Below are 23,118 nucleotides of genomic sequence, written 5' to 3'. Positions count from 1 at the left end.
AGACCTCAGACTTACGTGGGGATCTGTCCTTCACTGGGTAGTTCCCATCTGATTGTCTTATGGATCCCGCCAGCGAGGGAGGGAGAATTTACCACCCCTAGCGGAGGCTGGAACGGAGGCATGCAGAGGTTAAGGGTGGAGCCAGCTGCCCTTGAACGTGGGCACACCTCACTGGGAGCTGGGAGCTCGGCTCTTCCACCACATGCCAACGCCTCAGCTCTGTAGTGAACCAGCTGAGGCGAAACGCTCAGGCGGCCCAGGAGGCTCCAAGAACTCCCTTCCCCCTCCATTCCGGAAGGTGCTATCTTGCAACCATTCTAGCCATCGGACATAAAGCAAACAGCCCTCTAATGACCGAGTGTGCACTGAGCGAGATACCTTTGAAGGGATCAGCTCCTTTAAATGGGTCGGATTTGAAGGGGTCTTCGGCCTGGAAAGGATCCGGATGCAACTCTTGGGCATTGTTGCTAAATAACAAGGCTTTATTTTTGAAAGGATCGTCCTATAATTTTGTGAAGAGACAGGACAGGAATTTTATTATTTCAAATTTAAAGCAAAGTACAGAATTCCCTACCCAACCTGCATATTTCTCCTTCAAGCAGTGGGACCCTACAGAGAACAATTTAAAAAGCCATCGAAGAAATGTGGACGTTGGTTCATAGTGACATGTCGACACTAGTATATTTGTGGTGACAAATGTTCATTCGCGGGGACAAGGTGTTAATGATAGGGGAAGCTGGGTGTGAGGCATGTGGGAACTTACTGTACTACTTTTAAGTTTTCCTGTAAGTCCACCACTCTTGCAAAATAGAAGTTTATTTAAAACTTGAGTGGAAGCAACTTGAACAAACTCGCCCACCGATGGACGAACAGATACACCGGATGTAGTATGTAAACACACAAGGGAATATCACTGACCCTTGAGGACATCATGCTGAGTGAAACAAGCCCATCATGAAAAGACAAGTGCTGTGTGACAGGGTCACTTTATAGGAGGTCCCCAGGGGAGTCAGATTACAGAGACAGAAAGTAGAGCGGTGGGTGCCAGGGGACGGGGCAGCAGGACGGGGCTTTTAGTGGGTATGAGAATGTTCTGGAGTTTAGCTGCATGATGTGAATATACCGAGGCATGGTTCAGATGATCAATTCAATGTTATGTGTATTTTCTTACAATGAGAAGTTTTTCTTATAGAAAAAAAAATCACTAAGTCAGAAAACAGTGGCATTTTGGAAACGTCAGTAAGAAAACCTAACAAGCCATTCAACAATGACAGCATGGGCCTCATTCAAAAGTGTGGCCTCCCTCAGTCGTCTTCTTCTCACAGAACATCTACCTATGTGGGCATGTTTTAAAATGCTCTTTCTGCACCAAGAAACATGCTGGCTGCTTACATCTCGGGAGGAAATGGGCCGCTCTTGCAGTTGGAACTACTAGAGCGTACACGCTCGGCACTTTGCATGTATTTTAAAAAGTGCTTATTTCTAGAAACAAACAGGCATGTTTAAACCAGAAGAAAAAAAAAAGATTTGCTTTTGAAGACCACATTTTTATGGTGGAAAATGGCCCAAATGTTGCAGGGGGAGGGTGTAATCTACACGGGAACAATGCACTTCGTTTAGAAACAGTGAGTGTATTTTGGTTAATAAAGACACACCCTCAGTGAAAACACGAAGGTTTCGCTGTGATATGAACAAGCACAACATCCTCACTGAATCTGGCAGATGTGTTGGCACCCGCAGGGCTGGCAAACATCCATTATTCCAAAGCCAAATAATTAGAGAGCTGGGGCTTCCGTGAAAATACAGACAATGGTTGCAGGGCAATGACGTCAAAGGTACCAAAAGAAGACTCCTGAACAAGGCTCCTAGCACTCTGGGCTGGGTGACTTTGGGAGGCAGGATGGCTCTCAGAGGCACTGGGCCAATGAGAAGCCCTGGGCTGGGGATGACCAACACCCCTGCCCTCTGATTGAATACGGAAGGGTTTTTCTTACCTGGGAAAGATTATCTGCACCCTCCAACCACAGGGCTTCCCAAGGTGGGGAAACCAAGCAGGGCTCTTAGGCAAGTAAGCACAGGTGTCGGCAAGCGCCGTGGCTGGCGGAAGCATGCAGTTGGCTAAGGACAGCTCGGTGCTAACACCTGCACAACGCATGCACCAGCAAGCGTCTGATGGGACTCTCAGACACAGAGAATGGTGAGGGAGAGGTCCTAATCTAAAGGAGCTGGGAGGCCAAGATGGAAAATCAACCCCTCGCCCTGTACCATGAGGGGTGGAATGTATCAGTTCCAGAAGAAGAACAGAGAGAGATGATGACCTGGATATAGGTGTGCATTAAGAACGACAGCTTGGTCTCAGACTGGAAGCTTCTACTTAGTTTTTAATAGCATTGATTTACAAGTTGGTGGGTTTTGTTGGGTTTGTTTTTTCTTAATGGTTTCGATCATCACTTGGAAGCCCGGCAAATAAAAGGAGAGGATGGCAGAGAGCAGCCTGTGATTCTAGGGGCTCCGGCTGCGAGCCCCCTGAACTGAAAGCCAGGTCTGCAATCTTGTCTCAGGAGCAATGATTTGCCTAAGGCAGCAATCGTTCCCTCTCCTTCAAAGGAGAAGCCTAAGAGACCCTGGGAGGACTCGTGTGTGGAAGGTAACCACCAGTGGTTCTGATTCCACTTCACGGATTCAGAGCAGAAAATGAGATTTCCCCTGGTGCACAGATGCCATAAACTCCACCACCCACTGACCACTTACCAACGAGAACTGGGCCATCTGCCACTTGGGAGACACAAGTGCGGCAGACAAGCTCTGGGCGGAAGACCGATCCCTCCGCAGAAGTAAAACACTTCAAACTAGTTCAATAACTAGTCTTAATTCTCCACTTGTTAAAATATAGATGTGACACCCTGAAAGGAGTTTCTGTGACTTTCCCTCCCTTTGCATGGGAGCTGGACAGTGGTGTGCTGGTGAACCAGCTGAGAAAAAAATTAAAAAATGATTGGTAGCTTCTGCCATTTCTCATGGTGTAAATACACCCACCGTAGCTGAATCCAAGTTACCAAAAGTTGTACAATCAGGTTACAAAATTCCTATTTAATAATCAGCTCTGGAAAGTCAAGAAAATATGGCTCCAGCACGCCAGCGGGGCTGGATGCAACAGATGACCCAACGATGAGTTCTCGGCGAGGCTGAAGTCTGGGATGATTTACTACTACCTTCTCTCTACTACACAGGTCGGTGGGGTGCTGTCTTCAAGGGCAAGGACACTATTCTCAACAACAGATGACAGACAAGAAATAAATCTGGCTTTTTACATCAGTCTCTTGGACAAAGTAACATGGTATGAGCTTAACACTAAAGTTAGTAACTTTAGTAGAACTGTACAGCCTTAGAAAATTCTAGATACACCTCCCTGGTTACACTACTTTCAGGGGATCAAACCCTTCACTCGTGCCCACCTCAAAGAGAACGAAGAGCTCTGTGAAGCAGTCCTGAAATATTCAAGAGTAAACAAAAAGCTCTCTTCGAAGTGTTTATTTAAAAAAGGAAACAAACCGAAAAATGCTTTAAAAACTGTATTTGTACAAGATAAATATAGATTTTCTTTCAGACACTGGTTGCACGTTTCTATGTAACATATCTGACGTCGACATTCCAGGATGAGTTGACTATCATGTAAACTTTGCCCCGCTTACAAGATGAATGAAAATGAGGAAAGATTAAAAATCAGGGAGGGGAGGGGAGAGGAGGGGAATCCCTGACCCTTGCAAACCGCTGCTTCGCTGCCAACTTTCTATCCAAGCAAACCGATCTTATTCAAACCTATAAAAGGGCTTGAGAGTGAGCTGTGCAGTGAACTAAGATGAAACGGGACAAGGCCAAGCTGTGCAAGGGACCAAGGCGAGACGGGGAAAGGGAAAGCAGGGTCACGAAGCTGAGACGGAGACAGCCGGACAGCCAAGCGGGCAGCTCTGCCTCACACGTTTAACAAGACTGGATGTTCCTCGTCTAACTTCAGACAATCAAGCCGACGATGGGCCCCAGGGCAGAGATGGAATTCCCCCGTTTAAATTCCATGACAAAAAGGAACCTGTGAACAGCAGAGGGAAGGAGCAAGGGCCAGAGACAGGAGACAGAGGAGAGCACCAACAGCGTCTTCTAAGTGCCTCAGGGAAGGAGGCGTAAGCTTCCCCAGAAATTCCTGGGACTGAGCACTCAGCTACTGAGGAAAGAAACGCGTCAGGAAATGAACATGAAGGGCTAAGTCTTAGTGGAGAGAGAGAGAGGAGCTGTGTTATTACAGGAAGGAAAAGGAATCCACGAAGCCAGTGGGGCCAGGAGCAGAAGGAGGGCTCGAAGGAGGAGTCCTGGATGCGGGGGCAGCAGGACCGAGCAGTGAAAGGCTCTGGAAGCACAGCACAACCAAACCATGAAGACCAACCGCATCCCACAGGCTCCCTCAGGAGCGCAGATGCTCTCCTCAGCCAGACTAAAGTGGAACCGCTGGGGCTCAGGGCCACAACAGCAGGCTCTGGCGGGAACGGGGGACAGGACAATCTGAGAAAACAGTAACACTGGCTGGATTTGAGTCCGCAGGAACCTAAGAGGCCAACAGTCCTTTGGCCCTTGATCAGGACCCCTAGGGTCGTAAGGTGCCGAGGTTTTCAGCATAAACAAAATTGCGAGAGAGAGGCCAGTTCATAGGTCAAACAGCAGTGCCTCAAATGGGTTGTCACTTTTCTTGATCTTCAGCAATACATTCGATTTTCAAGGTGCTCCTTGTGCGAATACACACACACACACACACACACTCTGATCCCCCCAACTAGTAGGATATAGGGTTTCACAATGTGTGAGAGCTTGATTCAATTTTGGTTAAGTTTGGGAAGCCCTCCGAACGTGGGTTGTCGGCCCACCGGAGATGAAGGTCTTTAAACACTGGTTTACAAAGGATTCAGGCCTATCCTTTGCCTTGTCTCGGAAGCAAGGCTGGAACACAGCCACGTACGCTGGGCTGCAGGGCCTGTGGGACACACAAAGCAGCAGCAGACACAAGAAACACCCCGCATTTGGGAAGACTCCAGGCTGGCAAGCGCCGGATCTGGCAAGCCGGGCATTCTCTGACCTCAACGTGGGACCTAATCCCAGGACTGGAATACATTTATTCGACCTTTACCATGGCTCCAAAACCGCCCCTCTCTGTCAGGGAGACCCCCTCGCTCAGGTCGGCTAAGTTGGTCAGGCTGGCACCGTGGGCCCCGTCGAGCGCCTCGTCGTACTGCTCCAGGGTCCTGTGGGCTTCCTGGTGGCTCTCGTGCAGCTGGGAAAGCTTGTTTCTTGCCTACACAACAAAGATGGCCGACATCACACGGGGTTTAGGGGGAAAGTGTCAGGCAAGACATATTTTTTTCTCCTAATGCCCAAACCCGAGTGATTCAAATGGGAAACTGAATTACTCGCCTACAGAGTTTACAAGAAGCGAGACCACTTGTAAACCAGAATGAGGTCCTTTCCGCCACCCCATGAGGCCTCTCTGTATCCCCAGCCCCTGAGGGAGGCCTGTGTTCAAAGAGATGTTTGTCAATTCTGAACAAACTGAAATTGGTAAAATCCAGATTCACAATCTGTTCCCAGAGACTGCTGACATTTTCCTTCATGGGGTTTTTATTACCCCGTTTGTGTTAATAAGCAGCAGTGAACGTCACTGTTATTATTACTAACACACACTCACGTCTCGGTTCCTAACCACCTTGTACAAACTCTTACTGCTCAAAGGAAAAAGGTCTTAAGACAATACTAAACCTATTCATTAAGAATGAGGGGCGCCTGGGTGGCTCAGTGGGTTAAGCCTCTGCCTTCAGCTCAGTTCACAATCCCGGGGTCCTGGGATCGAGCCCCACAATGGGCTCTCTGCTCGGCAGGGAGCCTGCTTCCCCCTCTCCCTCTGCCTGCCTTTCTGCCTACTTGTGATCTCTGTCTGTCAAATAAATTAAAAAAAAAAAAAAACTTGAAGAATGAAATACAACAGAGGGTATTAAACCCCCAGCATGTGATCAACTTTTGTCTATAACCCGGCAAAAGGAGCGAGAGATGGAGCTAGTCAAGAAAGGAAGCACGACGAGCCACTCCGGCACTGCTGAACTCGAGCATCATCCCCACCCCACAGGTGGGACACCCCAGGGCCACAGCATACAGGGGAGCAGGAGAGGAGCCCTCCTTCTGCTGGGGAGCCGCCGCTGCAGGCCTCGGGACCTTCACACCGGCACAGGAGAAGGATGGGGTGCCCAAACAGCTTGAAGAACTGGAAAAGGACCCCGCATGGGGTGAGGCTCATCACAGGGTGGGGCCTCCTCCATGTGCCAATCCGCAAACTGCATGGGAATGGAGAGGTGCTCAAACTAGTCTCAGGCTCTGTCCCTCCTGCTTGTCTGAGAACCACATTGGTGAAGGCATTTCTGTACCCAAGACTCTCTTCAAAGGAGCTTTATAAGTCCTCACGCAGACACTGCCCGTTCCCCCAAAATGGCACTCGCTCAGGTGGGGAAGTGGAAGGATGGCGAGGCAAAGCAAACCGCCACTGGGCCAAAGACAGCACGATGGTGGCACACGCTGGAGGATTCTGGGTGCTCACCCTCCAGGCCACGACGACAGCCTCTCAGAAGAGAACCTAACATAAACGAGGTAGGTGACAGTAAAGGAAACAAGTGGCCTCGGCACAGGTGCAGACCAACATAGGCTGATCACACACAGCGACAGGACCGGTCACCGGAGCTACTCCACATGCCGGAAGACCCCAGAAGACCTGGCCATGGCCAGCAGAAGTGGGGACCTGCCCTCAGCAAGGTACCTGGTTGATTTCGTCTTGTGTCGATTTCAGGGACTTGATGATGGTTTCCAGCTGAACTTTCCCGGCCTGAATGCTCTGCTCCAGCTGGGTTTCTTCCTGCTGCAATCGGTTCAGCTCAGACTTGGCCCGGTTCAAGTCATCTTCCTGGGACTTGAGGTCAGATTCTTGAGATTGGATTTGGGTCTTCAATGAGGAAATCTGAAATGAGATGAAATATGATTGATGGAGAATTCTTTTTTTTTTTTTAAAGATTTTATTTATTTCAGAGTGAGAGCATGTGCACGAGCGTGGGGGAGAAGCCAAGGGAGAGGGACAAGCAGACTCCACGCTGAGCACAGAGCCTGATGTGGTGCTCCATGTCATGGCCCCAAGGTCACAATCTGAGCCGAAACAAAGACTTGGACGCTCAATCGACTGAGCCACCCAGGTGCCCCGAGGGAGAATTCTTAATTCACAGTGTTGGAAGGAGCTAGCCAGTGAGGCAGACACCAGCCCGATGGCCGGACACCTGGCCTCCTTCCAGGGTCCTCTCCACTCGCAAGACGGAGAGAAACAACAAGGCAGACATGCTCGCAGCCGCGTAACAGGCAGAAGGTCAATTTGGAATAAGGAAGAATGAGACCTGGGGTAAGCACAGGCCATCGTCCCCCAGGGGCTAAACATCCCTGTATGAGGCTTCAGAGGGGGACACAGGGCTTTACAATCCCTGGAGGCTGCAGCCCCCCGGGTCTATAAGGAGCAGTGAAGATGGCAGAGCAGGGAGAGGGGCGTGCCAGTCCCCTGTGCTTGGAGGCACAGGTCAGGGTAAGGGGTCCACAGACACAGGTTAGTGGGGACCGAGGCCGTTCACCCTGTGGCTTGGTGGGCAAGACTGAGGTCAGGCCACAGATGCTTGGTCGCTTTTTCAATTGGTATGTCCGGCAGCTCTATTAGCGCAGGAAGGGGTCTCAGCCCTGTGTTTCAAGGGCATCGTGAGCTCCAAGAGGGCCGCAGGAAGTGCCCCCCACAGTGCTGGAGGTGAGACTCACCATCTGAGTCTCGTCCTGGCACTTCTGCCTCACATCGCTCAGCATGTCTCGGAGCTTGGCCTTCTGCTGATCCATTTCGTCAAGGCGGTCCTGGGCGTCCTGTTTCTGAGCTTCTAGCTCTTGCAAACTGCTTGTTTCCCGGTCTAAATCATTTTGTAACTCCTAGGGAAGGGTCACGTCACTTTACTTGAGATGAAGGAGAAGGGGGCACATCCAGGTAACGAGGGCTTAGCCTGCGCTGGAGCCCCCAGGACATCCTACAGCAGCGCCTGTGCCCCGAGTCTGCGCCCGGCAGGCACCCTGTGTGCACCTGCTGGAATGTGCGCACCTCAGCTTGGTGCCTGTGGCTTGAGGTCTCTCACTAACTTCCTCGGCAAATATGTACTGATGGCCTAGGAGAGGCCAGGGGCCAGGACAGTGGCTGTGTCCCAGCAAGAGCTGCCCAGTGACATGGTCGGAGTGGAGAGAGGAGAGGCATCACCCAAACACAAATAAACTGGGAGGAATGGAACCAAGAGAATGCATGGGTGCTGCTGAGTGGACTTGGGGGCACGGGGAGGCCAGACTGACGCTGCAAGGGCGGAAGGGATGCCCATGGGAGCACCTCTTAGGGTGGACCCGAAGGACAAGCAGGCAGCAGCCAGGGGAAGAGCCAGAAGGAAAGGAGCCCAGTGGTGCGGGGAGCTGGGACAGTGGGGGGGCAGCAGGGGGCTCAAGGTGGGGAAGGTGGTAATGGGCTCCAACTCGAGCCAAAGGAAGGAGGGCCACGCCAAAGAGACTGCACTCACTTCTGGGGCAGGACATTCAAGTATGGGCTTGGGACACGACGATTCTCCACCGCTAACGCTCCTCCAAACTGGCAGTGTCGCTCAAGTTGACCCTGGGACCCGACTATGACACCTCTAGGAAAAGCACCTTAGAGGTGTACGACAGGTGTGACCACACACAGTGTGTGACAGCAAAACCTGTAAACCATGTAAATTTCCACCAGACGGGCCTGGCTGACAACTGTGGTGCACTCTTGCCCTAAGCTCATGCTCTGAGTTACAACGTGAAACAAACAAAGCACGTGGCAGAGCACATGTGTGCTTCACATTCTGGTATTCGTGCAAACAGGAAGGAGAGAATGTGCACGAATCTCTCTCCTAAAACATGCACATGACCTTCCTGGAAGGCCTCATGGGAGCTAATGAACTGCATCTCTGAGGTGGTGAAGGGGAGGGCAGGAAGCTTCACGCCTTTTGATTTTCAACCAGGCAAAGGTCTTACCAAATGAAATCACAGATGGGTGGGGCAGAGGATATGGAAGCCTCGGGGTGCTGACCAAGGGAGCAGGGAGGGGACCCGGAACTAGGTTAGATGGTGGCCATGGGAACCAAAGTAAGGGAAAGATCTGAGGGGACCCTGAGGGTACAGGAACACGGAGATGGTGAGGCCGATCCCCAGGGCAGGCCTAGGCTATGGATTGCTGGTGCCATTTTAGGAAAAAACCCAAAGCAGACACAGCATTTCCTCTCTGCCTTGAGGATAAAAATGTCATGGCTCTCTCCTCTCTAGACAGCTCCCCAGTCTCCCTGCCCTTGACCTTTAATTCAGGAAGCAGATCCTCAGTCTGACAAGTTTGGGGAAGAGAAGAGACTGGTGGGAGGGAGTCTAGGACATGGGTCTACCACATCTGAGGGAAGAAAAGTTGACAGAGGAGAAGGAGATGAAGCAGGGAGGAGCGTCAGGCCCAGTGTGGTGGCCTGGGACACCGGGTGGCCAACAGCCTAGGGTACCAAGGAATCTGAGCCTCATTTTATAAAGAAAAAGGAGGAATCAAAGAGCCCCACAGGTACAAAGACCCACCAGCTTATGGTTAGGATGGGAGCTGGGTCAGAATGGGGAAGGTATCTAAGCAAAGAGAACACAGAAATAACCCAGACAACCTATAAACACAATGCAAACTTGACCACTGGAATCCCCAGCTGCCTTCGGTGCAGAAACTGACAAGGTGATGCCAAATTTCATTAGGGAACACAAGGGCCTTGGAATAGCCAAAACAATCTTGAAAAAGAAGAAAAAAGTAGGACTCGTGCTTTTCAATTTCAAAATTTATAACAGACATATCTCAGATATATCGTGGGTTTGGTTCCAAATCACTGCAATAAGCAAGTATCACGATAAAGCAAGTCAAAAGAAGTTTTTAGTTTCCCAGTGCATATAAAAGTATGTTTACACTGTACTACAACCTATTAAGTATACACCAGCATTATGTCTAAAAATAAATGTATACACCTAAAATAAAATCATGCTTTATTGCTAAAAATTGCTAACCATCATCTGAGCTTTCAGTGAGTCATAATCTCTGACCACAGATCACCATAACATATGTAACAATAATGAGAAAGTTTGGAAGATTGCAAAAAATACCAAAATGGGACAAAGAGACACAAAGTGAGCAAATGCTACCAGGAAAATGGCGCTGGTAAATTTGCTTGACACACAGTTGCCACAAACCTTCGATCTGTAAAACAAAAACAAAAAACCACACCATATCCGCAAAGCACAATCAAGTGAAGCCCAAGAAAATGAGGTATGCTTCTAAGAAGCTACAGCCATCAAGACAGTGCGGTACTGACATAAGGAGAAATGTAGGTAGATCAGTGGGATAGAAGTGAGAGTCCAGAAACAAGGTCACACACATCGCTGGCCAAGTGATATCCAACAGGGGTGCCAAGACCATTCAATGGAGAAAGAATAGTTTCTTCAACAAACGGTGCTGCGACAACCGGATCTCCGCATGCCGAAGAATGAAGTCAGACCCCTGCCTCACAGCATAGGCAAAAATTAACTAAAAACAGATCAAAGATCTAAATGTAAGAGCTAAAACAGTAAAATTTTAGAAGAAAACACAGAGTAAATCTCTATGACCCTGAATTTGGCAGTGAGTTCCAAGATAGGACATCAAAGGCAAGAGCAGGAGAAAAAAAGGAATAAACTGGACTTCACTAAAATTTAAAACTATTGTGCTTCGGGACGCCTGGGTGGCTCAGTTGGTTAAGCAGCTGCCTTCGGCTCAGGTCATGATCCCAGCGTCCTGGGATCGAGTCCCACATAGGGCTCCTTGCTCAGCAGGGAGCCTGCTTCTCCCTCTGCCTCTGCCTGCCACTCTGTCTGCCTGTGCTCACTCTCGCTCCTCTCTCTCTCTCTCTGACAAATAAATAAATAAATCTTTAAAAAAAAACAAAACAAAACAAAAAAAAAAAAACTGTTGTGCTTCAAAGGACACCATCAAGAAAGTAAAGACAGGGGCGCCTGGGTGACTCAGTGGGTTAAGCCTCTGCCTTCAGCTCAGGTCATGATCTTAGGGTCCTGGGATCAGGCCCCACGTCGGGCTCTCTGCTCAGCAGGGAGCCTGCTTCCCCCTCTCTCTCTCTGCCTACTTGTGATCTCACTCTGTCAAATAAATAAAATCTAAAAAAAAAAAAGAAAAAAAAAGAAAAGAAACTAAAGACAACTCACACTGCTTGTAAATCACAATCCGAACTTGTATCTAGAAACTATCAAGAACTCTTACAACTCACCTATTGAAAGACAAGCCAAGTTAAAAATGGTCAAAGGGTCCGAACTGACATTTCTCCAAAGAAGCTACACAAATGGCCAATGAGCACATGAAAAGACGCTCAACATCATTAGGGAAAGCATTAAGGGCAATGAGATACCACTCCATACCCACTAGGAAGGCCAAAATAAAAAATGGGAAAGAAGTGTTGGCGAGGATATGGAGACACAGGAACCCTTATACATTACAGGCTGGAATGTAAAATGGTGCAGCCACACTGGAAAACAGTACGATGGTTCCTCAAAAGGTTACACAGAGTTACCATATGACCCAGCCATTCCACTCCTGGGTAACAGACCCAACAGAAGTGAGATCCTATGTCCATGTGACTTGTACATGAACGTTCATAGTGACGTCATTTGCAATAGCCTCAAAGTCAAAGAACCCAAATATCCATCAACAGCTGAAGACAAACAGAATGTGGTCCGGCCACACCATGGAGCCTCACTCAGACCCGAAAATGAATGACGCACTGACATGCACGCTACAGCGTGGATGAACCTTGAAAACACTGGAGGAGTGAAGGAAGCCACACACAGAGGCCACACCATGTAGGACTCCATCACCACACAAGGTGCAGATCAGGTAAATCCAGAGACAGGAAGCAGATAAGTGGTCGCCAGGGGCTGGGGAGGGAAATGGGGACTGCTAATGGGGACGGGGCTTCCTTTCGGAGGGAAATGTTGACAAACTAGCAGTGGTGATGGATGTACGACCCTGAGCTGACACTAAACACCATTAATTAGGCACTTTAAGTGGATGGATGGTGTGGTCTATGAGTTCTAGCTCAGTAAAAGCTGTTGTCACAAAACAAAAAAGCAGGCAAAGACACTACAGGTGCTCAGCAGATCAACTGCAATGGAAACGGAGGCAAGAGACCCCCAGAGAGGACGGGGAAGGGGTGTCCTGGGAACAGGACCAGGGGGGCTGAAGCTGAAGCTTCCACTGCCTAAAACCAAACATAAACGGACCTGAGGACAAAGGACTCGTACCGCACACGGAGCCCTGACCCACAGACTGTGCCAAGTGATCTCCCGGTGAGACCCACTGGGGAAAGGTGGCAGGAACCAAAGCCAAACCTGGTTTTCACAGAGGAACTTTAAAAAAATACAGCATTCTGTCTAGGACCAAAAAGCTGCCATCAAGCACTCCAGCAGAGCCCCGGCCTGGCCTGCTCGCAGAAGAGGCCCCCCCGGAACAGGCTGGCATGGGGCTCCCTCCAAGCTCTGGGGGGTTGTCGGGGCACACAAGGACGCCAGCACCTCCAAGGTTGCAGGTATGTGCCATCAGAGCCCACCAGCCAGGGCTCCAGGTGGCCTGGCTGCGCCTGCCGCAGACCGGAGGGACAGTACCTTCAGATGTCAGAATGAGTCACTGCAAAGACCTGACATCTTCCTCAGAATTGCCCAGAGCAGGCACCAGAGACCTGGTGACTGGCTTCCTGGGCAGTTAAAGGCCATCAGAGCACCCAGATCTTCAGGGACCAGAATGTAAACCACAACATGTTCAAGGCAACCCCGATACAATAGGAAGGGAGAACTGGCCACATACCCGTGTCACTGGCTGGGCCCAGCCCAGGCACGAGGGAAGAGGAGGCCAGCTCCGCCACACCACAGGACTAACAGGATGGAGGCTGAGGGGATGCAGGTGGCGGAGGGGTGGGGGTGGGCTCTGCGTCTGAGGGATCAATTCCAGGACACGGGTGGAAATCAGAGGCCTCAGAGAGAATAAAATGACAGCAGGAAAGTACTGTGGGGGCTTTCAGAGAAATAAAGTCACTTCGCCTGCAAGGTGGTCTTATAACTGAAGCAGCTCATTTGAGCAAAAAGCCCTTCCTGTCAGAGGTAGCCTGGTCCTTGCTTTCCAATCCAAAACATTCCAGGAGACCACCTACAGCCCAGTCCTCACTGCTGACATGCACAGAAAAGCCAGGGAAGGAAAGAAGGGTCTGGACACTGGACACTGCATAGCGTGAACCGGTGAGCAGGGCGGGCACATCCACCCCACCTCACCTGCAGACCACAGCCACGACAGATGTGACACGTCCCACAGAGGGCAGAACGTGCCATCCTCCTAGTACATGTGTCTGTCCCAGTCCCTGTGTGGGTGGTGCAGGGGAGGGCTGCCCAGCACCTCGAGAGCCCAACGGAGTCAACGCTACTTACTTCCCCTGGCTCCGGTCCACGCCCTCGGAGGTGGCCCAGAAAGAACCGGCCACTCTCACAGCGCACATGGCAGCCAGCCACTGCTCTAGGCTCTGTGAACAGCCCATACACCGACCCTTGGTGCCGGCGGGAGAGATGGAAGCTAGGAGGCTGAGCCACCAGTCCAGGTCACTCAGGTGAGCTCACTGAGGTGGAGCCGGACCCTGACCACTCGGCCGTGCTCCTCTCCCCTGCCCAGCTCTGAGCTCAGGACACTCAAAGTCCTCGCAGAGACCACCAGTCCCAGCAGCACTCCTAGTGCTTGCTCTCAGGGTGCCAGAGCCACCTCTTGTGTCCTAACAGGGGCAGCGCCCTCTCTATCCACTCAGACCCGAGACACTGTGGGACCCCTTGCTCCTGGTGCAGACTCCCCTCTGCTCCAATGATGAGAAGAGCAGGGAGGGCCCTGAGTGTGTGCTGAGCAAAGGCCAGACCCCATCTTCCAGCCCCATAGCTCAGGAAAGCAGAACAGTCATTATCAGTGTCATATGAGACCCAGAGACGTTAAGTAACTTGCCCAAGGTCACACAGCTAAGGAGAACGAGATTTGAGCCCAGCAGTCAGACTCCTGGTCTCTGCATCACCACCACCTGCTAGGAGACACTCCAGGAAGCAGGACTGTCCTGAGAATAGGTTAGCAACCACCGTCTAAACCTCTAACACTGAGACTTGAGTGGAAAAAGCCAGACACAAAAGGCCTCACATCTAACATCCAGAACAGGCATATCTAGAGAGACAGCAGATTAGTAGTTGCCCAGGACTGGGGAGGGGCAATGGGGGGGTGAGGGCTCATGGTCGTGGAGTTTCTTTTTGGGGTGATGGAAACTACTAGATGGAGGGGACAGTTAAGCGACATACTGAATATGCTAAAAATCACTGAATTGTATGCTCTAAAGGAGCAAATTTTCAGTGATGTGAATCAATAGCTCAACTGAAAGAGAGAAAGCAAGCAGGCCCTGTCTGTGGTTAAAGGAAGCTTAAAAGTCTCAGGTGGAAGCCCCCCAGAAGCTAGCTTTCCCTTGCCCCGCCCCCACTGATGGGCCCGGTAGTCACTGTGTGGGACAGCTCATTTGCCCAGGGTGAGCACTGTGCTTACCTGTACTTCGTTGCTTTTCTGTCTGATTGCCTCTTCCTTTTCTCTAATGTCTTGTTCCAGGGAGTACTTCTCTCTGGCCATTGAAAAGATTTCAGGAAAGCACAGATGATGACAGCATGACTATGGCCATGGTGCATTCTCTTGGCACTGACTTCTCAACGCCCAATTCCGTCCTTACGCACAGAACCCAGCTCAGCTGGCGCCCAGTGACTCTCTCAGTTTAGCTGTCAGTCCTAAGCCATTAACTTGCCACCTGAGACTCAGCCGTTTTGTGTGCTGAGGGAGAGCAAGGCCTTCCTGAGGTCAGGGGGCACGGCCTGGGGCTGCCGAGCAACAACCTGCCTGAGACCCCCCCCCCCCAGCCCACACTGACTACTGCAGACATCACCACCCAAGCTCATTAAGTCAATTCAGGAACTCAGGGGAGTGTGCAGCCCTTCATCTCTGCTGTACGGACCTGTGATGGCCAACTTGCCGCATGTCTCACAAGTCTCTGGTACTTGTGGTATAAGCAGGGATAGGGCTGGTGTGAGATTCAGATTCTCAGGGGAAGGAGCTTTAACACACCTTTGTAACTGGGCGATCTCCTGACTGATATCATCAAGTTCCTTCACACCAGTAAATTCTCCTGATCCGAGAGAACTTGAACCGTCCTGGAACCAAATTCAGATACAGAATTAAAAATTGTCAAGCTGAGGGGCGCCTGGGTGGCTCAGTCAGTTAAGCATCTGACTTGATTTGGGCTCGGGTCATGATCTCGGGGTTGCGAGATTGAGCTCAACGTCGGGCTCCACACTGGGCATGGAGCCTGCTCAAGATTCTCTTTCTTCCTCTCCCTCTGCCCCTTCCCTCCCTTTAAAAAAAAAAAAAAAAAGGCTGACAAACTGAGGGGCGCCTGGCTGGCTCAACTGGTAGAGTATGTGACTCTGGATCTTCACAAGCTGACCTCACTGCCCAGCACGTACTAGTAGGTCCTAAGATGAGGGATACGATCATGGTATCTCCAATTCACAGCAGCAAAAGGGCCAGTACCCAGCCTGGAAAACTGTCCCAGTGGCCCAGACCCACCCCTGGCCCCTGGTGAAAGCTGGGGCCAGATCAAGGTAAGCACGGACAGCAGGGCACGGGTCTGCTCACATGGGCCACTGCCGCCACCTGGTGGCAGGCTGCGGGAAACAGGACCGCGGTTTGGCTGGCAGTACTCACCGGGATGGGAGTGCCTCTCTCTGAGGGCGGGACCATGTCCGGTGACAGAACTTGAGGGGGGTCGATGCCTTTACTGACCTTCTGCTGAATGAAGTACATAGCTAATGCAAACTGGTCTTTACTTAACTTCCCCGTTTGCCTCGTATCAGCCAGGGCCCTGGGAGAAACGCGCAGATGCTAATTACACATCAGAAGCAAGAATTTGGCCCAGCATGCTAAGTACAAATCACAGAACCCATCCTTGGAGGAAATGAACAGTGACAATACAAACAATGGGGCACAACGGCAACTCCTTTCCTACTGAACATCCCGCTCCTGGACAGCAGTCCCGACGCCCCCCACCTGAGCACCATGCCCAAAGTCTGGTTAAGGAGGCACCTGGGTGGCTCAGTGGGTTAAGCATCTGACTTCGGCTTAGGTCATGATCCCGGAGTCCTGAGATTGAGCCCCATATCGGGCTCCCTGCTCAGTGGGAGTCTGCTTCCCTCGGTCCCTCACCCCACTCGTGTTCTCTCACTCCCTGTCTCTAATAAATAAAAATCTTTAAAAAAAAAAAAAAAGAGGGCATCGTCAGGACAGGAAGTGGGGGGGCCTCACCTGGCTGGAGAACCACCAAACCCCACCCCACAGGCCGAGGTGGCAGGCCTTTGGGAAGACCTCAGCAGCAATTCCCAGAAATGCCACCGGCTCTTGATGGCATGTGTGTGGGGCACTGCGACAGTCCAGGACAAAGCAGCCGTTCTGGGGGCTGTGAAGCAGGGCCTGAGCCTGCCCCCTCGGGTCTTTAGCCAGCCTGGGTTATCTGAGCAGCATGAGCTGCTGGCTTTCAACGGGGATGACAGTGGCAGCATTGTGGGTTGTCGGCCTGAGGCAATGGGGCCCAGAAAGCCACGCCTGACCGTGCTACATAGAACAGTGCCTCACTGCCAAGGGGTGCCTGCTCATGTGGCCTCCTGTCATCCCGGCTGACGGACAAGGCAGCACGTAAGGCAGTGGCACACGGAGCTCCTGCAGAGCCTGGGGGAGCAGCTCTGCAGCCACCCCAGTAACCATGGAGCTGCCTGGTATGGGGAGGAAAGCCTCACACAGCCAGACGAGGCCTCCACATCAGCGATGTCTCACCCCGGCCACTCCACAGGTGGCCTCACTTCCCACTGTGCACAGTGACTGCAAGGTCACCACTCTCTAACTCGTAGCAGGGAGCCGGGAACAGTGAACCGAGTCAGGCCCAAACAGCCAGTGACCAGGGCAATGGGGGGCACAGAGACCCCACTGAATGTCGCTGATAAAGGCTAATATAAAATATCTTTATTCTTGTTGCAGTTTGAGTGATGAGGTGTGCGGATTCTGCCTGCCAGGGCCGGTCCTGCCACACACCCAGCCCACAGCAGCTCCCGGGCGCAAGGCCTCTTCCCTCAGGCCCTCTGCCACTCCCCGTCTCTGACGGAGCGCGGGCTCCAAGGCCCACATGTGGGGTGCTCGACCAGCCTCCACCCACAGGCAGCACATGCTCGCGGTCTGGCTCTGGGTCCACGCGCACGAGGCCTCCCTGCCAGCCTCCGGGCAGGCGTGTTATCCAGCCTCAGGGATGTCCCCTGCCCCCCCGCCACCTGCAGACAAACCCAGGCCATCATGGTACTGTTCTAGAGCGTGTTCACCCTGCCTTTTCCCTCACACGCAACGCTTTCTGCGTTCTTTCTTTTAACCCAAGCATGCTGGCGACTTCCCTGTCCCCTCCCCCTCGCTGCGCCACTGGCAGGTTGAGGGACCGTCCCCACGCTGTGATCAGGGTGTGGCTTGCAACCTTTGAATCACACACACACACACACACACTTCAAGGTGACAAAGGGGACACTGCATTTCCTCGGCCTCGAAAAGCAGGCACCAGGGCCGAAGGGGCAGAGGATGACTGGCCCTGACCTGTCGGAAGCAGCTGGCCTCCCCCGGCTATCTGGTGACTGACTCTGGGTGTCTGTCACACACTCCTTCGGAAGGGACAGCCTGCTTTCTCAGGTTGGGGCCACCCCTCACAACGTGGACATCTACGAATTACTACCAAGGACAGTTACTTCCCCAAGCTACTCAGTAATGCGCTAAATTTCACTGTTCTTCTTTGGAGGGGTTCACCTCTCCAGAATTATATGGAAATTCTCTCCTTGTGACTCCCAAGTGAGGCCCTAAGGCCTGAGGACAAAGTTAGAAAGTGACTTTCACCACTGGTCAGCTGCAAAGGGACCCACCCCGGCGCTTGCCATTGCCCTGGTCCGCCCTGCAGGAAGGAAGGAGGGTTGAGGCCGGCTCCTTGGCTGGCCCTGAGGTGCAGACTGGGGTCTTGCTGACCACTCACTCTCCTGATGGGAGCTGGGTCACTGACCTTCACAGGCGTCCCTGGGGAGGCAGCCGCAGCCCCCAATGCCCAGGGTGGCTCTCCCCAAGCTGCCCTCCCCTCCCAGGGGCAGGGCCAAACATCTGCACCCCAGCTGGCTGTGGGCAAGGCTGAGCCTCCTGCTAGAACCAGCAAAACCACCAGCAAGAACTCGCCCCAGCCACTCAAGCACATCACCCCAGAGCTGTCCAGATGGACCACACGGGCAGAGAGTGGGCTGCCATGCCCAAGGCACGGGGGAAAGGACCTTGGCGCTCTTTTCTCACTCAGCCCCCATCCACCCCGGCAGGTGCAGAGGCCTACTGCGGGGCTGGACAGATGCCTCAACCACCACGCCCTGCCGGCCACCCGCCCTTCCTTCGGCATAAGCCTCGCTCCCTCGGGGCCCCGCGGAGTTGCCCACAGCCAGGACCTCCACACAGGAGACCCGGATGAGCAGATGCCACCTACCCGTCCTTACCATATGTGTGCTAGAAGGTTCTGGGTGAGGCCAGAGTGCATGAAGATCTCCTTCACCTCCTGGCCGCTCACATAGCCATCCAAGTCCAGGTCGGTCTTCAGGAATATCTCGTCAAATCGCATCTTATCTGCAACCGGCACCACCCAGCTCACCGTGGGCTGAAAGAGGTTGAAAATGGTTGGTCCCTAGCTTCTCACCACCACACACAAAGCTTGTAAGGCTCCTCCATGTGCTCCTCCCGAGAGGACTAGTAAAGCACTTCTCTGCGCACGTGGGTAGCATGACTCCACGAACCCAGAGGGCAGACAGGAGCCCCATTCTGTGAGTGCGGAAACTGAGGCTGAGAGCAGTGGACAGCACTCAGTTAGCTTCCTCCAGTGGCCACAGTGTGCCTCTCCCAGGCCATCGTGGCACCCCCTGCCCCTTGTATTCAGAGGGAGACAAAGCCCCAGCAGGTCTGAAGGGGCTCGGAGGGAAGCCGCTGACCTCCTTCCAGGCGGGGGTCCAAGCGTGCCGGGGAGACCCTCCTGACAGCCAACATCAGAAGGACGGTCTCCTGAGAACCAACCAGCCCCGTGCCCGAGCCAGCCCTCCTGGTCCTCTTGTCTTTTGTCTGCAAACACTGCTCTGCAGCTGCCAGAGGAGTTCAAGTGCCCACCGCTCAGGATCCTGTATTCTGTCCTTGTCCCTGACTCCATTCCCCGTGACACAGCAGTGTCCCCATGGGGTGTCAGCACATACCCGACACTGACAGGGAGTTAATGAGGCGGACGTGAAAACGGTGTCTGCTGGATGGACAGGTGGCCAGGGCCCTCTGGTGCTGGTGGGGGAGCCTGCGCCCCAGATGAGCATGCCTGCCACCCGCAAGGGCCCCCCACCCTTGAGGGCACCGCCCCAGCACATGGAGCTAAACAGATCTGTGAACCCCACATAGGGCCACTTCAGCAACCACGGCTTGGCCACCTGCTGCATGTGTGATCCCTCCCATGGCCTGCTCAGGTCTACATGAAGGGGCAAACACCACCGAGGGCCCACCAGGGCCCATGCACCTCCTAATTCAGGGGCATCGGGGCCCCTTCAGCTGCTAATTCTGGACATGTCACCTCTGACCTTAGGCATACTTATGGAACCAAGTTCCCTGGCGCCTCTGCCCCTTTTTCTAGACAGTTTTTCCTCATCTGCTCTTTCTGAACAGGTCTCCCTCGTTACCCAAATCCAGCGTGAGCACTGGGACTCCAGCAAGGGTGGGAAGCAAGGGATACCACGTTACCCAGATCATTTCAGTTCCAGGATTCTGGAGGGGGAGAATGAGTTAATCCAGCAAGGAGTTATCAGAACCTATGGACCAAATTCAAATAGCAAGGGCTCAGGGAGCAGGAATTTAGATAAGGAGAAAGACCTGTACTTCACTTGTCTCATTCTGTGATCTAGTAAGCTATCTCAGAGTGGTCACGGAGACATGTGAAGGACCTCTAACAAAGAGGCCGGCTGTCTCTAAGCTCAGTGGTTGGGGTAAGCTAAGCCCCAGATGCCAAGAAACCCAAGGAGGAAGTAACAGCAGAGAAGACAAGCTAAGCTGAGGGAGACAACGGTTTCTGTGCTCCACAAGTCCTAAGAGATTACAACCCTGGGATGGCAAAAATCCTAACATTCAACATGCACATGGAATGAGCTCACTGCCTGATTTCTGGGGTCTCACAGGAGGTCGGCAGTGACACTCTGAAGCCTACTTCACTACAAATCCCACGTGGGACAGCCTTCTCCTTGGAGCTGGGTCTCCCAGAAAGGGCTGGCTTTAAGGCTGGCTTAGCAGCCACAGGCCACCAATAAATGACAACAGGGCCTGGTGGCTGGCAGGAGCTGTGCCCCACGGCCAGCTGTGAAGACAGGACCTGGTGGCCCCAAGCTGATGGGGAGAGAAGTAGGGGAGGGGACAGCTTGGTGACTGTGGGTCCCCAGAACTGCTTGTTCTCATGTAACTCCACCAGCTGTCCTCATCCTTGGGGAAGGGAGCGCACCCGCTTCTTCCCACCCTGACCCAGATAGAGGTCCCTGGTAAAACAGGTTTAGTTGCAATCAGCAGCGTGCTCCCAGGGTCTGGCGAGAGCCACCAGATCACCAAACAGGAATTACAAGGCTGGTTGGCCTGTACCTGTCAGCAGCCTTGGCCCCACTTGCTTCTTTGTCAGTAAAACCTGTCACCACTAACCTAACCTACATTACGTAGTAAGAACGCTCAACAAGAATTTTGCAGACGCAGGTGCTGGTGGTCCTGGAAAACAGCTCATGCCATCTAAGTTACCAGCCTTGGTAACTTAGAGGCAGGTCTCCCTCGTTACCCAAATCCACCCCTCTAAGACTCCATCCCACCCTCCTTCCTGTTTCTAGAGGTTCCCACGAAGGAGCCTTGGCGCGGGCTAGTCCCCCGATGGCTTTTTGTCATTCAGGCATCGGCCCAGGTATCGGTTCCTTAGTGACCTTCCAGCTGACCCCCATCTGCAGGAGCACCCCCGCCTCCTCACCCCACAACTCCCGGGCCAGGCTGTTCTGCTTCTCATAGCTATCTGATTGTCCTTAGTTCACTGATACGCTTACTGTCTATCTCCCCGAGGGCAGAGGCCAGTCCCACGGCCACGGCGGCATCCCCAGGAAGTGCGGGCACGGTTGGTGGGCTGCTGAGCTGCTGGAGATGCCCAGACTGGGCCACCTGGACGCGGGGCTTGTTAAGAGACACCCACCCACCGGAGGAGAAGCCCTGTCGCCTGTGCCTCTCCCAGTGGCTGGGGCAGTGACGGGGGCTGTATTGTCCCCCTGACCAAACCACCTCGACCCTCTGGTGGGGGGACTCTCACTCTATGGTGCCACAAGCTCCTGGAAAATGAGCTCCCCTCCCTGCCAACACCAAGTGGAATGCTTAACTTTACAACTACGTCACATGCAGGAGGATATCACCATCTGATCATGTATTTCTGGAGCGTTAAGTGCCTGACAATTCGTTTTCTGATTGTAATTTAAGTGCCCACCATTAAGCTTTTGGTTGCTGAGGCACCCATTTCAAAAAAATCCATTTCAGATGAACACACTGCCAGCCACACAATTAGAGAAAGAGCCACCCCGGCTGGCACATGACAGTCCTCTGGGAAAGCCAGGGTGGCCTAGACAGCTGGCCGTCTAAGTGATCCCACTTTTCCCTTCCCATTCTTAACGTTTTAACTCTTAACGTTTTAAACTCACCAGCAAAGAGTGAACCCGAGAAACCCTAGGCTCCCATCCTCAACCTCAAAAAGCCAGAGCCCCATGCCCAAGCTTGCTATCTCTCTAGCCCTGGCCTTGCTGGTGGGGAGGCCCTGGGTGTAACGCACTTTCTGCAGGACCTGTGAGTCATCAACCTTGGTTTTTCGAATTTTCCTCCTGGTTGCTAATGAGGTGCATTTTGCAATCGGAACAAGAACCACAAAGACATTTGCTTGGGTTGGGGAAGTGCAGGCGGGGGCCCACCACAAGTCATAGGGGCCTAAGTGAGCGCCACAGCCACTCCTAGCAGCCTCTGTCACTTACTGACAGGCCGAGACCAACACAAGATGGCTTCCCATTTCTACTCTTATGGTTCATATCTGAACCCACATGGCAGTCCGGGCTGGCCCTCTTCATGTCACCTGCACTGCTTTCCCCCTCATGCCACAAATGAGGCAGGATGCAAAGCCTGACTCAGCATGGAACTCAGGATGTCACATTCTTGCATGTTTTAGATCATCTCAAAGGTGCCTTTTTATAAAAGAGCCCTTTATGGCGTGCTACATTTGCCAGAACAAGAAATGTCTTTCTGATACATAAGACACTGCCCGCTGGGAGTCAGAGCCCCACGCTGTCTTCCAAACACAAGACGGACGCCTCCCTCACTCACGTGACACTCAGCGTGTTTACCGAGCACCAGAGCACCTGGGATTGCTGTGACACTGAGAGCAGAAGCACGAACTAACTCCGCTCTCAGAAGCTAAGGGGGAGGGACATGGGAGGAAGAGTCAGATGACACAGAACTAACTGCGTAACAGGCCAGGCAGGAGGAACCTAGAACGCAGGGTGGACAGAGCCCAGGGCATGCTGGCTGCTGTCACGCCCCAGCCCCCTAGTAAGGTGCCCCACACGAGCAGAGGCCTCATGAAACAAAGTGCTGGGGTACGATCTGGGACTGCGCCTGCCCAGCAGAGGCGCTTCCTGAGGCAGGAGGGACGGAGGCGAGAGGACAGAGCCCAGAGGTGGGAGCAAGCGGAGTGTGTCTGAGGAATGGTG

At 52.6% G+C, this 23,118-nt stretch overlaps 1 protein-coding gene across 6 annotated transcripts in view; it reads right to left on the bottom strand.

The window, feature by feature from the left end:
- Window positions 1-23,118, bottom strand: part of EPS15L1 (epidermal growth factor receptor pathway substrate 15 like 1) — a 94,835-nt gene that overhangs the window by 33,577 nt on the left and 38,140 nt on the right. For all 6 annotated transcript variants that reach the window (XM_080802501.1, XM_080802504.1, XM_080802502.1 and 3 more), the window contains exons 10-17: window positions 18,829-18,986; window positions 15,983-16,139; window positions 15,344-15,429; window positions 14,777-14,849; window positions 7,873-8,034; window positions 6,845-7,042; window positions 5,174-5,338; window positions 379-502 (exon numbers count right to left, since the gene is read on the bottom strand). In XM_080802501.1, the coding sequence (XP_080658627.1) occupies window positions 379-502; window positions 5,174-5,338; window positions 6,845-7,042; window positions 7,873-8,034; window positions 14,777-14,849; window positions 15,344-15,429; window positions 15,983-16,139; window positions 18,829-18,986 (1,123 nt within the window). The remainder of the gene's footprint in view (window positions 1-378; window positions 503-5,173; window positions 5,339-6,844; window positions 7,043-7,872; window positions 8,035-14,776; window positions 14,850-15,343; window positions 15,430-15,982; window positions 16,140-18,828; window positions 18,987-23,118) is intronic.

This window comes from Martes martes (genome assembly GCF_963455335.1).
Source record: "Martes martes genome assembly, chromosome: 1".
NCBI lineage: Eukaryota > Metazoa > Chordata > Mammalia > Carnivora > Mustelidae > Martes > Martes martes.
The sequence above is the reverse complement of the archived record's forward strand: the minus strand, read 5'-3'. Positions and strand labels throughout refer to the sequence as shown.